Raw genomic sequence first — 14,038 nt, 5'->3', positions numbered from 1 at the left:
TACCTATTGAATGAACTTTGCACACTTGTCATTTTAGGAACTTTCTAGTAGTGAATTTTAAGTGTTAAGTATTACCGAGGTGAAAATTTCAAGATGAAAAAGATCAATTCTATTCTTTGAAGGGATGAAGTAGGTGTGAAAAAGAAAAGGAATAGTTTGACGACGGGGGTTGTAAGATTCCTACCTTTGAGAAGTTTGATTGGAAATGTTTGCCCCTCTATTGTTATTTCTGCATTGTACAGGCTGCAATAAAATATGATGCTTTTCTGGATGCTCGACGTAGAGAAAAAAGAATAGCAAACACCTAACCTCTGAGCAGTATTGATCAATGTGGGTTGCACACTGTAGTTATGTGCTTTCTATTTTACCAGACTGTCTTCTGCAATGTTTTCATTATCATTCTCTGCAAGTAATACATCTACTTAGCCAGCTATATCCTTATATAACATATTCAAATACATCATGTTATGTTCTCTATGTTATTTTACATTCAACGTTGTGCATAATTGATATTCAACTCTGTATCTGCTTTGTCAAAGTTGTAGAACTGTTTTAGCTCTTCATGTGCCATAGCTGTTAGATTGAGCCTTATAATTTCCAAACAATCCACCTTATGTGGCACCTTACGTGCCAAGACCATTTCATTGGAATGACTTCTCATATGCTCCTCTTAGAGCTGTGTTAACAAGCAGGTGCGACTTGGAAGTTCAATGTGTAATTATTTTGGACATCTAATTTACAAAACTCAATTATAGGCGTACGCCCGAATTGAGGGGCCTACATCTCAATGTCGATCCTCATTGTGAGATAACTGTTGATGTTTTAATATTCATCAAAATTGTTGCAACTGAAATCCAAATCAAATGTGAAACTGCTGCGTAGATCATTTATAAGAGTCTTTATAGCATCCACTTCTTTATCGTTGGGTGGCATAAAAATATTCAAGATGTTGGGCCCGCGCACTCTAGTCAACTCATTAAATGTTTTGTACAGAGAAAAATTAAAGTAGTGTAGTTACGACAGAGAGAGGGTGACAACAAGATGTCGACAAAAACTTAATGAAATTTCTGGAGAAGGTAATAAACCATGCATATATACATATATCCCTTCAAGCTGAACGATCCAAAAGTAGTAACTACAGTTGGGAGAGTACTGTAAGCTAGTGTCACAGTTACAACCTGAAATTTCCAATGTAGGACTCTAAAAATAATGTCATCTTCAAGATGATGTCAAGAGTTACTTCTACAATCACATTTCAAATGTGGGAATTTTGAAGTTTCTTTATTATTTCACTTCAATAAATATTACAAACCCTTGTTTACAATCGTGGCACGAGGTAGAACCTTCAGACGCATTTCATTCATAAGGATTGGGAGCCGAGCGTGGAGCAAGGAGAACTTCGAGCGGAGTAGCTTTGAGGATTGTCAATCCAAAGCTCTCACTCATATCAATTGGTTCATCCAAAGGCCTCTTCATGTCAAACCCCTGCAGCAACACGGCTGTTACAAAGGGCACAACTTGAAGGGCCAAGGAAATTCCGGGCACATTCTTCTTCCACTACCAAATGGTATCAACTCAAAGTGACTGCCGCTTACATCGACATCCTTGTGTGTCGTCAAGAACCTCTCTGGCTTGAACTCGTGAGGATTTGTCCAAATATTAGGATCATGATGAAACTTCCATATGTTCACTAATAAGTGAGTGCCTTTTGGTATATCGTAGCCATTGATAGTACAATCCTCCATCGACTCATGTAGTATAGAGAGTGGTGCAGCTGGATATAAACGTAATGCTTCTTTGACAATCTCTTGAAGATAGACCAAGTTCTTCATATCCAATTCTTGGACCCATCTGTCCTTCCCAACGCGAGTGTCTAGCTCATCTTGGTCCTTTTTTAGTACTTCATAGTTGTTTAGGAGTAAAGATAAATTCCATGCTAGAGTTACTCATTCTTGAATCGATCCTTAAAAGAGCTCCAAAATAGGGTAAATTTAAGATATAGTTGAAAGTTTAACATAAATTTAGACTTTTTTTGTTCAAAGAATGTGGACACTTTGGAGTGCACTTATTTCATGCTTGAGAATCGACTAAAATTATAATGTTGGGCAACTTCGAACATTTTCCCTCGGTATGATTCAATTGATCGTGACATATTTCCTTAAATTCTTAGTCAAGTCATGTAGTTATTGACTTATAAACCAAAAACAGAACAACTTTGGAGTGAATAGTTTGAAGAAGGTAACGACGAAACGTACCATACAAGTAGCTTTGATAGCAGTGTCGGCATCAAATCCATGCATATCTCTATTTTCACAAATGGACAACATGACAGCCATGAAATCTTCTTCTTCACCTGATTTAATCCCATCAGTTTCCCTCTTCCTTTTATGCTCTGCTAACCATTTTTCAACAACAAAGTCTATTTCTTTAATATAGAACTTATATCTAGCTGGGGAAAAGCCCTTTAGGGAGCGAGCATAACTTGTATGATATTATGATGCAAAAATATGAACTTATATCCCATGAAAAAGTTGTTTGATATGAGGGACAAAAATTAAAGACCAGCAAAAATTAGAGACAAAAGTGCAAATGACCCACATTGAACTACCTTCATCTTTTTGCTTTCTTTCTCCTAATAAAGGCCATATAAGTGGCCAGCCCAAAGAGTGCGTAGTTGCTGCCCAGGAATTTTAATGCCAGCGCCTTAGGTTGGCTCACCAAGGCCATGTCGTTGAGAAATCTTGGGCTATCTATTACAATCATTCACCACCAAAACTTGATGAGCCCCAAATTTTACTGTGAAAATTGGCCCGTGTCTGTCTGCCATGAGCCCAAATATTTTGGGAGGCAGCTGAGAGCCACTGAAAAGGTGGAGATGGCCAAATAGAGGCCACGCAGCAGCAACTTTAGGGGGGTGATTTGCTGTTAAAGTTGCCTTTTTTTGTTGCTGAAAATCTCTAAAAGCATGTAAATGAAGTAGAGAAAACTCCCAAAAATAAAAGTATGCATATATATATGTATATGAACACACACACACACACATATATATATATATGTACACACACACACACACACATATATATATATATATATATATATATATATATATATATAGAAACTAGCAGTATACAATAATGGCATGATGCACACACTTTGCATTTCATTCGTAAAGAACGGGAAACAAGCGCGGAACAAGGAGAACTTCGAGCGGAGTAGCTTTGAAGATTGTCAATCCAGAGCTCTCACTCATATCAATTGGTTCATCCGAAGGCCTCTTCATGTCAAACCCCTGCAGCAACGCGGCTATTACAAAGGGTAACACTTGAAGGGCCAAAGGAATTCCTGGGCACATCCTTCTTCCACTACCAAATGGAATTAACTCAAAGTGATTTCCTCCAACATCGACATCTTTGTGGGTTGTCAAGAACCTCTCTGGCTTGAACTCGTGAGGATTTGGCCATTTATTAGGGTCACGATGAGATTTCCATACGTTCACTAATAAGCGAGTGCCTTTTGGTATATCGTAGCCACTGACAACACAATCCTCTATGGCCTCGTGGTGTAGTAGAAGTGGTACGGTTGGATATAAACGTAACGCTTCGTTAACAATAGCTTGAAGATAAACCAAGCTCTTGATATCCGATTCTTGGACCAATCTGTTCTTGCCAACGTGAGCGTCTAGCTCATCTTGGGCCTTCTTTAGAGCTTCGTAGTTGTTGAGGAGTAAAGATAAAACCCATGTTAGAGTTATGATGATGGTGTCGGTACCTGCCGCCAACAGAGCCTACAGGCAAATTCCACAACTTCAGCAATCAGTTCCACATATGAGCTCAACATAGGAAACATTTATAGTTCTTTGCCGTAGTTTTTTTTTTTTTTAAACATTTAAAATGATGATTTATGAACGAAAAAACGATATAGTAGTAGATTATATACACTAACAATGAAAAGATTAAGTTTTACGCTATTGATATAAGGAAAAAGGGTTTGTCCTATCTGAAAATTGCTTAAGTTTGTCATGCATTAGGCTTTGGGTCTTATGTTACACGTTTAAGGAAAAGTCTCATTCTTGCCTTGACTCAGAAGCTCCAAAATAGGGTAATTTAAGGATGTAGTGTCAAAAGTTGAAAGGTAAATTAGTACCTTTTTTCTCCAAAAAACTGGATACTTTAGAGTCCACCCATTTCATGTTAGAACTCTGTTAACGACAATATAGATGCATGGAAATGTGCAAGTAGTACATTTGAAGTAGAGTTTAAGGCAAATTTAGTAATATTGAGGCTACTTGGAGGTGAAAATATAGTTGAAGATCTAATCTACTAGCATCCCAAAAGGTCATAATACAAGGTATTTTAGTTTGAGATGCAAGAATGAATAATCGCGGGGCTGCACATGTTGTGTTTTAACATTTTCTTTTACTAGGTAAATAGTGATGGGGTAAATAATACAACGAAAATAAGTTCAAGGGATCATGAGACTCCAGCATAATTTAGATAGGTGTGTAGTTGACAATCTCACCACAGTGTGTTTCAATATTTTATCCCTCAATTCTTAGAGCCCGTTTGGATTGGCTTACAGCTTAAAGCTGTTTGCAGCTTATAAGCTGAAAAAAATAAGTTGGATAGTCCAACTTATTTTTTTTGGCTTATAAGCTATTTTCAGCTTATAAGCTGCTTTAGATAAACTAAGTCAAATGGGTCCAACTATTTTTTTGAGCTTATTTTAAGCATAAAATAACTTTAAGCTGGCCAGCCAAACACTCAAAAAAGCTGAAAACAGCTTATAAGCCAACTTATAAGCCAATCCAAACGGGCTCTTAGTCAAGTCATAAAGCTGGTTTAGTAATTAGAAGTGTTATTTAGAGGGTAAAGGAGAAACGTACCATGCATGTCCCTTTTATAGCAGTATCAGCATCAAACCCTGCTAGATCTCTGTTTTGACAAATGGACAACATGACATCCATGAAATCTTCTTCATCTCCAGATTTAATTCCTTTAGAGTCCCTCTTCCTTTTATGCTCTGCTAACCATTTTTCAACAACAGAGTCCATTTCTTTAGCGACCTCCTTCATGGCCTTCTCATGGCCTCCTATATCCAGCCACCTTAAATAAGGTAAAAAATCAGCCACAACAAAAGCCCCCAACAATTCGAAAAATCTTCTAATTGCTTTGTGAGCCTTATTTACCCCTTCTTCCCCTCCTCCAAATAACATCTTCACCATAGTGTTCATAATTAAATCTCCAAACCATTCCTTCATTTCCATCTTCACAGCACCATTTAAATTACTAGTAGTCTTGTTCTTCATCCAGTAATTATACGTCTCTTTGATAGCCGATTTTACTTCAAATTCCCTGATATGTTTGAGCATCTCGATTCGCCTTGTGGATAACAACTCAATTGTGGCTATCTTTCTTGTTTCTCGCCAGTAAGGCCCGTAAGGAGCAAATCCAAACATGGCATAGTTGTAGCCTATAATCTCTGAAGCCATGGATTTGGGCCTGTTTGCGAAGGCCAAATCATTTGTAGTAAAGCATTCTTTAGCTAATTTGGGATCGCTCACAACTACAACCTGATGAACTCCAAGCTTCAATCCGAAAATGGGACCGTACTTTTCTGCCATGCGACCCAAGATTTTGTGAGGCAGCTGATCGGATTCGGATCCACTGAGAAGGGGGAGATGGCCGATAATGGGCCATGCTCCGGCTGCTTCAGGTACCCTCTTCTTCTGTCCATTGTTACTTTTGGTTGAGAAAATTTGTTTGTGAAGAAAGAAGAGAAAAATAATGGAGGTAGCTACTGTAAGGGCAATCAAAAAGAATCCCATTGTTAATAGTATATCAGTGGGCTATGTCATCTGCTTTAATATTTTATTTTGAGAAGTAACAGTGGAGAAGCTTTTACATAGATATGGATAATAGGTGATACTCTCATTTTTTTTAATTTATGTGACATTATTTAATTTAGCATAAAATTTAAGAAAGAAGAAATTTTTTTAAAATTTATAATTTAAATTAAATTTTAGATATTTATATGATTATAAATGATATATGCTTATAAAAAGGTGATATTTTTTTAAGATGGGTTAAAAAGATGAGAGACGCCGCACATAAATTAGACGGAGGGAGTTGCTGATAGGCTCGACCAGCCCAATAGTACTTCTTGTACTGGTATTCGTCTTATCTGTACACTTAACAATAGTCCGTGTTTTCAGCCATATCACAGGTGTCTTTCAAGATTATAACGTACTACTAATTACTGCTTATTACTTAAAATATTCGATCACCAATGAAAGTCCAATGGCGGTTGTATTTAATATACCATGCTATCGTCTCCACCATCATATCGTCTCCACCATCGTAAGGGTTGAAATATCGATCTTTTATCGCGTGGAAAAGATGTATTCATCATTTTCCATTGCTAGTAGGGTCGGTCTAGCCACTTGCTAGGACAAACTTCTCAACACGGAAATATAATATCGAATTTAACGGAGGACCAAATTTGCATTTTTGGAAAAGAAACAGCGCCGGCACGTGGAGGTTGACAGAGTAAGATAAGGGAATCAAATGCCAGTGTGTATGTATACAGTAAAAACCGGATGCGAGGCAAATCGGTGGAGCGAGGGGACCGACTGATCTGCCTTCTTCGTCATTGGAACGACCAAGCTCGGTGACCCGAGCATTCGTGGCCGTTGGTCCGTATAGCTGTTGGTCCGTACGGCTGTTGGTCCGTATAGCCGTTGGTCCGTACGGCTGTTGGTCCGAGTAGCCGTTGGTCCATGTGGTCGTTGGTCCGAGTAGCCGTTGGTCCGTGTGGCCGTTGCATGCGGGTCACGCGCCAGTAACGTCCTGTCCTGGTCAACTACCCACCATGCGTGTGTCAGACGGCGCCGTCAGTCTAATCCCACCAAATCCGTGCAGAGCTGTCCTTGTTGCTATTATTTTATTAGTTCACATCATATGAGACCCATGGAGGTCACACTATAAATAGAGCACACCCCCCTCCTTTGTAAGGGTTGGCTTCTTCATTTTCCAAGAACACTTGTAATAGAAAAATATATATGCAATCTCTCTCTCAATATCTGACCCGGCCAAGGCCGTTTGTTTCCATTTACGTTGTGTTTCTTCCATTAAGTATTCAACATGGCTTCTAAACGTTCATGTCCGTAGCAAATTAAGCAAATCACCGTTACTAGCCGTTTTATTATCAAATACTCACACGTCTATTTTCCGCTATCAAATATATATATCAAGATCTAAGCACATATCCTATACCCGCGTGCAAATTCAATTGCTTTCCCAATTTCGGGGTAAACAGTTTGGCGCCCACCGTGGGGCTAGGATAATAGTGGTCTTTGATCTTGATCTCTATCTTACCCATCAAAATCAGAAACATCCACTGTCCGTCTCTGAAAAAACGGACCAAATGGCTAACAGTGGGCAATCTGGTCACGTCAACAACAACGAGATCGAGGCCGAAAATGAAGGCAGCGGGCCACGAGGATCGCCAAACCCCACTGACCCTTTAAATACTAACAATTCAATTACTTTGTCCGGGACACAAGTCCGGAAAGAACCGGATACCCCGAATGATAATATTGACTTGCGTTTAATTTTTGAAATGTTGCAGGAACAGAGAGCGGCGATTGCCGAACAGGGAATCGCAATAGCCCAGCTGCAAAACGGAAGAGGTAAAACGACCCCGGAAAAGGCGAAGAATGTTGCTGAACCCAGAGGAGATGAGGCACGGATGGTTGAAAGCAATGGCTCCAGAGTTGGTCCATCCACCGAGGTTCTGAGAATGCTCGAAATGTTGGCGAAGCGGGTGGACTCGACCGAAAAAAAGGTGGAGACATACAACACTCGGGTGGATCAAATCCCGGGGGCTCCGCCTATTTGAAAGGGCCGGATTCAAAGAGGTACATCCAAAGGCCTTTTCCTCCGAATGCAGCTCCGAAATTGATCCCGAAGAGGTTCAAAATGCCGGATATCCAAAAATATGACTGCACAACGGACCCTCACGAACACGTGACCTCATACGCCTGTGCTATAAAAGGCAATGATATGGAAGATGATGAAATCGAATCTGTGTTGCTGAAAAAGTTTGGGGAACTCTGTCAAAAGGAGCATTGACTTGGTACGATCATCTGCCCGAGCATTCAATCACTTCTTTCGAAATGCTCGCTGATGCCTTCATAAAAGCACACGCCAGAGCCAAAAAGGTGCAGGCTCGAAAGGCGGATATTTTCTGTATAGCCCAAAGAGACAAAGAGATATTGCGCGAATTTGTCATCCGGTTCCAAAGGAAACGAATGGAGCTCCCCCCGATTCCGGAGGAATGGGCCGCACAAGCTTTCACAAAGGGGCTCAATGTTCAGAGCTCGACGGCTTCATTCAAATTAAAGGAAAGCTTGCTGGAATACGAGGCTGTGACCTGGGCGGATGTCCATAACCGATACGAGTCAAAAATTCGGATAGAGGATGACCAACTCGAGCTTCCCCGGGGGCCCGTAAAAATGAACAAAAGCTCGGAGAGATCACGAAAGAATTACGAACCGAAGGCCGGACCATCGAGGGAAAGATATCGGCCATACTCTCGAAAACCAAGCTTCAGGTCAGAAATATCAAGGGATGGCCCGAGTCATTTCTCCGGGCGGGGGTGATAAACGGGTCGAGTCCCCGGTTCAGGTATACGACCGAGGAGTCAAACGAGGAGGCCACGGCTGTGAAACTCGATCTCACGGAGGAACTTCGCAAAAACACGTTGGTCCGCATTACAACCCAGAAGCAGAGAATGGAAAGGTACTACAATCGGAGAGCCAATTTTTGGCATTTCTAAGTTGGGGACTTGGTGCTTAGAAAAGATGCCTCGAGCACTAAGAATCCCAACGGAGGAAAACTGGGTTCGAACTGGGAAAGACCGTACAAGATAACCGAGGTAACGGGCAAAGGATCGTATCAGCCGGAATCTGTGGACGGGCAGCGATTGTGCAACAACCGGAACATGGCTCATTTGAAGGGATATTACTGCTAAGGTATGGACACCTCATGTTTAACCTTTTTCTTTTTGCAGGAAGTCAAGTACCGGATAAAGTTAGGATCTAGGTCTGAAAACGCGTGTTGCACTCTTTTCCTTAGTACGGTTTTGTCCCAAAATGGGTTTTTCGACAAGGTTTTTAATGAGGCAACAAGTACAACGTGTTACTTAACAAAAATAGGGACAAACGGCCGGGAACTCGGGGTCACGGCCTACGAGTGGGGGCTTGATAGCGCTCGCCTGATCTTGCAGCTCGAATAAGCACTAGGGGACTTATACCCACATCAAGGTGTACCCCGGTTAATGGAAAACGGAGGAGCTCAACAAATCAAGACCGCACCTTCTGCATTAGGTTCCGATGTAAGGACCAAACGATCATAATGAATCGTGTCCCATTCAACATTTGTTACGGCAAAACTAAGGCCCGGCTACTGGACATAGCCTCCGATGTAAGGACCAAACGATCATAATGAATCGTGTCCCATTCAACATTTGCTACGGCAAAACTAAGGCCCGCCCACCGGCCATAGCCTCCGATGTAAGGACCAAATGATCATAATGAATCATGTCCCATTCAACATTTGCTACGGCAAAACTAAGGCCCGGCCACCGGCCATAGCCTCCGATGTAAGGACCAAACGATCATGATGAATCGTGTCCCATTTTTCATTTACTACGGCTAAGGAAGGAAGAATTAAAATTCTCATATGTACAAGCATTTTGCAAACGCAAAGTTACCAAAAGCTGGTATAACAAAATCTTGGGTGTCTTTCTATTAACAGGACTTCGCCCCGATGGTAACCGCCGTATTCCGGCACTGCCCCACTCACATACTCTATATCGAGGATTGTGCCCGAAATTCGACAAAGGCGACAAGGTCACAATGACCCAAGCCAAAGCTCGGCAAATTCCCCCAAAACGGGGACTGCTACATCAAAAACTTTGCCAAGGTTGAAAAAATACCGACCCTGAAGAAAATGCCTATCGTAATTCGGATACATCTGAACTTATGAAGCATTGGATAAGTCCCACAGGCACGGTGAATTAACGACTATGAGTCGACCTGTCCTAAAACGGACCAACGATCATGACCAAAATAATGGCAAACATTCAAAACGAAGGAATAAGAAGGTAACGACGAACTGACAGGGCCACCGGTTTCGGAAGTTATCCATGTCATACCCCTTTTTAACCGGGATTAGAAGTACGACATATTGGAGATTCCTGTTTTGTTTGTTGTTAAGGAGTCGCCACCTAATTATTTATGGTGAATTAGGACACCTAAAGTTTATTAAAGTTATGTTTAAAGTTAACTTTGTTTAAGGTCTGCGAAACTTAAGATTCCAGGTAAGGGTTCAATTAGTCTAAAGGGAAGGTATTAGGCATCCTTTAAGACCCATTAACAATGGTTAACCGACCGGACTAAAATTTAATTAGGCTAGGTGTAAATATAGTATTATAGAAAAAGAAAGTAGATTTGTAAGTATGGCTAAAGTTATAGATAAATATGTAAGAATGCTATTTAAAATAGAACTTGTAAGAATAATAATAATTTGTAAAAAAAAAAGTACTTTTAATGCTATTTTGAAATACGACCTATAAATGTTGTTGAAATTTTAAACGATAGTATAATAATAATGTTTAAAAATATACTTGTAGAAAATGTAGTGATTTAATAAGAGTTTAATTATAAATAAACCGAAAGAAATGGGATGAGTGATGTTTCATATGTATTCCGAATATGAATTACGCTAACTAACAAATTAAAATGTATTTGTAGAGTTATTGCAAGATTTATATTGACGTTTCAGCAAATGTGTATTTCAAGTGTTTGAAATGAACTAAAGTAAAAGAGTTATCCGTTAAAACTAATTTGCTTTTTATTTCTTAGAATAAGCTAACGTTAGTGTAAGATTTGTGACGCTTTAAACTTCTAAGATAATAAACATAAATTATGATTCCCTTAGCAAAAAGATGCAGTCATGCTAGTTTGAAAATCACTTACTCAAATAAATGTTATAAATACTATAAATAGTTTTAAAAAATAGAAGTGAATGTAATTTGTGGAATTAACTACCCATTACTAAACTAAAACCTTAATGTTACTAAAGTTTATCTTAATTAACAAGCACAAATATTAGTCATACAATACATGTTAAATGCACACAGAAAATAAAAAATAGAGGAATAGGTATGATGTAAATGAGCTCAGCCCATTTTGTGACTGCTGGAATTATGCTGCTGCTGGGACTGATAGAGAGTAGTTCACGTTGGGGCTTTTTAGCCCAACACCAAATGCGGGAGAAGACGAGTCCAAGGGACTCGCGCTCGATAATCATGCAAAAAAAAAAAACGAAAGAAAAGGATTAGTGTGGTGAGAATTTATGACACTTATACTTCAAATATATATATAAGAAGAAAAGCAACAACCAACACTTAGATAAAAGAAAGCATCACATAAATAATGGCAGCCTAGATAATTTTAAATGACTAACGGAATAAATCCCAGCCCAATAACAGAATATAGAAAGAGGCAAGCCATATATGATGTAAAATTTAAAGCAGGCCAGTGGTTTGTGTATGCAGGGTCAGAACGCAAAAAGAAAACAAAAACCAGAAACTGAAATATGTTCTGCCCGTATCCTTTTTAAGGGGCTGTTGATTCGTAAAAGGGAGAATCATAGGCAAAGCAGCATCAGCCAAGTCGTAGCCATGATTGCCTTTAAGCCTCCATATGGCAGCAGTTGGCTCAAAACGTATAACAACCATTCAAGAACTTATATCAAATCTGAATTTCCATTCGAACCCTTAAAGATAGCAACTACACAGCTTGAACATGCAACAGTAAATATAACAAAATGCAACAGCAGTTTCAGTCCAAAATATGATAACAAAAGATTAGGAATGAGGAAAAAACTAAGGGGTCATCACCATCCTATTTCCTTCTATTGCCTTAGTTTATGTTCAGAAGGAGCACAAGAAATAGCAACACAAGTTCCATTTATAGTAGTAACAAAAAAAAAAAACAACACAGAATCACTTCACCGGTAATTTCTTTTCACTCGCAAGATCAACCAACATCTTATTCTTTACCTAAATGAGCTACTTGGTCCCTTTAACTCTAAAGTCATATAAAACTGATCATTTCCTCAAAATCTCTATTGTTTTCCAACCGGTTTCTTATTATTATCTTCTAGACATGCATCATAATTTAAGCTAGTTTACAGCTAGCATATCATTCTGGCCCTAAATGATTTTCAAAGAAAAGTACAAGTTGTTCAAGGATTTTCTCAACATTATAACCTCTTTTAGACTTTGTTTTAGACAAATGAATATTCTGGCCTTATTAACATTTTCAAACGTTAATATGGAGTGCAAAGTGGTCATGGTTCCATTAACATGAAGTGCAAAGTGGACATAGTTCCTATGTGATGAACTAACACAGATTTCCTATCATTTTCAATTTCATAAGTCCAGTAACCATATACTCAGACTAAGACACAAGTATTTCAATTCAAAATAAACAAAATCTTAGAGCAGAGTCATTATCAAATCCTACAAGAACATGACAACACACAGACCAATCCGAATGGCTTGAACAAGTCAGTGATAGATTCAGGAATACAAGGGGACATTACGTAGTTATACAGACCAACACTAACAAACACATTGACATTTGCAAGGCTAGACAGGCCCTTATATTCATACTAAGATTAAGTGAGTTGAGATAAATAAAGAGGATGTTGATCAGGAAATTATGATAAAGGCATATTGATTCAACACAAAACTATTAAGCTATACTCAACCAAGTAGTATAAGCCATACCCCAAACGACTACACTGACATTTTTTTTTATGCCATTTTGATCTGACCTCCAGATACTAAACTCATGCTTGAACATTAATTCGACTATGTCTACTAACAGAACCAACAAATGATGAACCATATAAGCATTTAAGTGGACCAGATGTTAGATAGATTCTTAAGCATCCGAGCTACGATAGACATCTTTCAAATTCGATTAACGATTAATATCCTATCCTAACAGCCCCAAACATCAAACAAATAACGCGACGACAAAGAAACTTCATAACCACTAAGCATATAGCAGAATAAGCTAAAATCTTAAACAAGCAGAAATTAAAGATTACGAGTGACAAATATATCGAAGTTTACCTGTTTTGCGCGCAATGAACTGGGATGTCGAAGCCTCGAATCTACTCTCGAACTCGAACGAACCCAAAAACAGAATGGAATTTAAACAAAAATCCCAGATTTAGAGTAGGTAAAGTAGAAATGTTGAGGGTAGTAAAGTATCCCTTCTTTGATGAATCAAGCCAGATATTTAAAAAAAGAAAAAGAGTAGGGATTCCTTTTCTTCGAAAACGTTCAGTCCTCCCCAAAAAATCCCCCCAATCGATTCAACTTCGGATCCCATTTATAGGGTCTTGTTTGTATTAAAATAAAGAGAGGAGCGTGGGAGAGAGACGAAGGAGCGGGGGACAGAGGGAATATGGAGATGGCAGAGAGCGTGGGGGACAAGGGGAAGTGGAGAGGAGCGGGGTTGAAGAAAGAGAGAGAGGAGGAAGAGAGCGTGAGAGTAGAGAGAGAGAGGGGAGGCGGCGGGTGAAGGGGAGAAAGAAAGAGGGGAAAGAGGATGAGGGAGAAGGGAACCAGAAAGAGAAGTGCAAAGATGTTTAATCATTTGACTTTTTTTTTCATTCCCTCTTATTCCAAGTTCACCGCACCATTCTTCTTATTTCTCTCTTTACTTTCCTTTTTTTTTTTTTTTGGGTGGATAACATTATCAGGAATTTGCCCCTTGTAAAATAATATTTTGACAAAATAGAAATTATAACGCGTCGTTTTAAAATATGAGCTTCAAAATAAGTCCAATATTGATATACTTCTAAGCAATATAAAAAATATAAAAAATTGCGTTCAAAATGAACCGTAATTCACACGTCATTTTAATTAATAATTTTTCCGAGTTAGACGTGGCAGG

The 14,038-nt window shown here is 39.1% G+C and overlaps 1 protein-coding gene and 1 pseudogene across 1 annotated transcript; both read right to left on the bottom strand.

Annotated features, from left to right (window-relative positions):
- Positions 1 to 1,103: 1,103 nt before the first annotated feature.
- LOC132629128 (cytochrome P450 82A3-like) lies at positions 1,104 to 2,614 on the bottom strand (annotated as a pseudogene).
- A 414-nt stretch (positions 2,615 to 3,028) lies between these two features.
- On the bottom strand, positions 3,029 to 5,914 carry LOC132627935 (cytochrome P450 CYP82D47-like). Its single transcript, XM_060343559.1, has 2 exons — positions 4,883 to 5,914; positions 3,029 to 3,784 (listed from the first exon to the last, which is right to left on the bottom strand). Exons 1-2 carry the CDS (start codon positions 5,822 to 5,824, stop codon positions 3,161 to 3,163), a joined length of 1,566 nt encoding a protein of 521 aa, XP_060199542.1. The 5' UTR covers positions 5,825 to 5,914; the 3' UTR covers positions 3,029 to 3,160.
- Positions 5,915 to 14,038: the final 8,124 nt, after the last annotated feature.

This window comes from Lycium barbarum, chromosome 2 (genome assembly GCF_019175385.1).
Source record: "Lycium barbarum isolate Lr01 chromosome 2, ASM1917538v2, whole genome shotgun sequence".
In the NCBI taxonomy this organism is placed as follows: Eukaryota; Viridiplantae; Streptophyta; class Magnoliopsida; order Solanales; family Solanaceae; genus Lycium; species Lycium barbarum.
This window is presented reverse-complemented; position numbering and strand designations above follow the sequence as displayed.

What these genes read in the sequence shown, in the direction of transcription:
- LOC132627935 (XM_060343559.1), bottom strand. Translation starts at nt 5,824, where the DNA reads ATGGGATTCTTTTTGATTGCCCTTACAGTAGCTACCTCCATTATTTTT. An exon ending in CTATAAAAGGGACATGCATG is followed by an intron (nt 3,785 to 4,882) that starts GTACGTTTCTCC and finishes ATTTGCCTGTAG; the next exon opens with GCTCTGTTGGCGGCAGGTAC.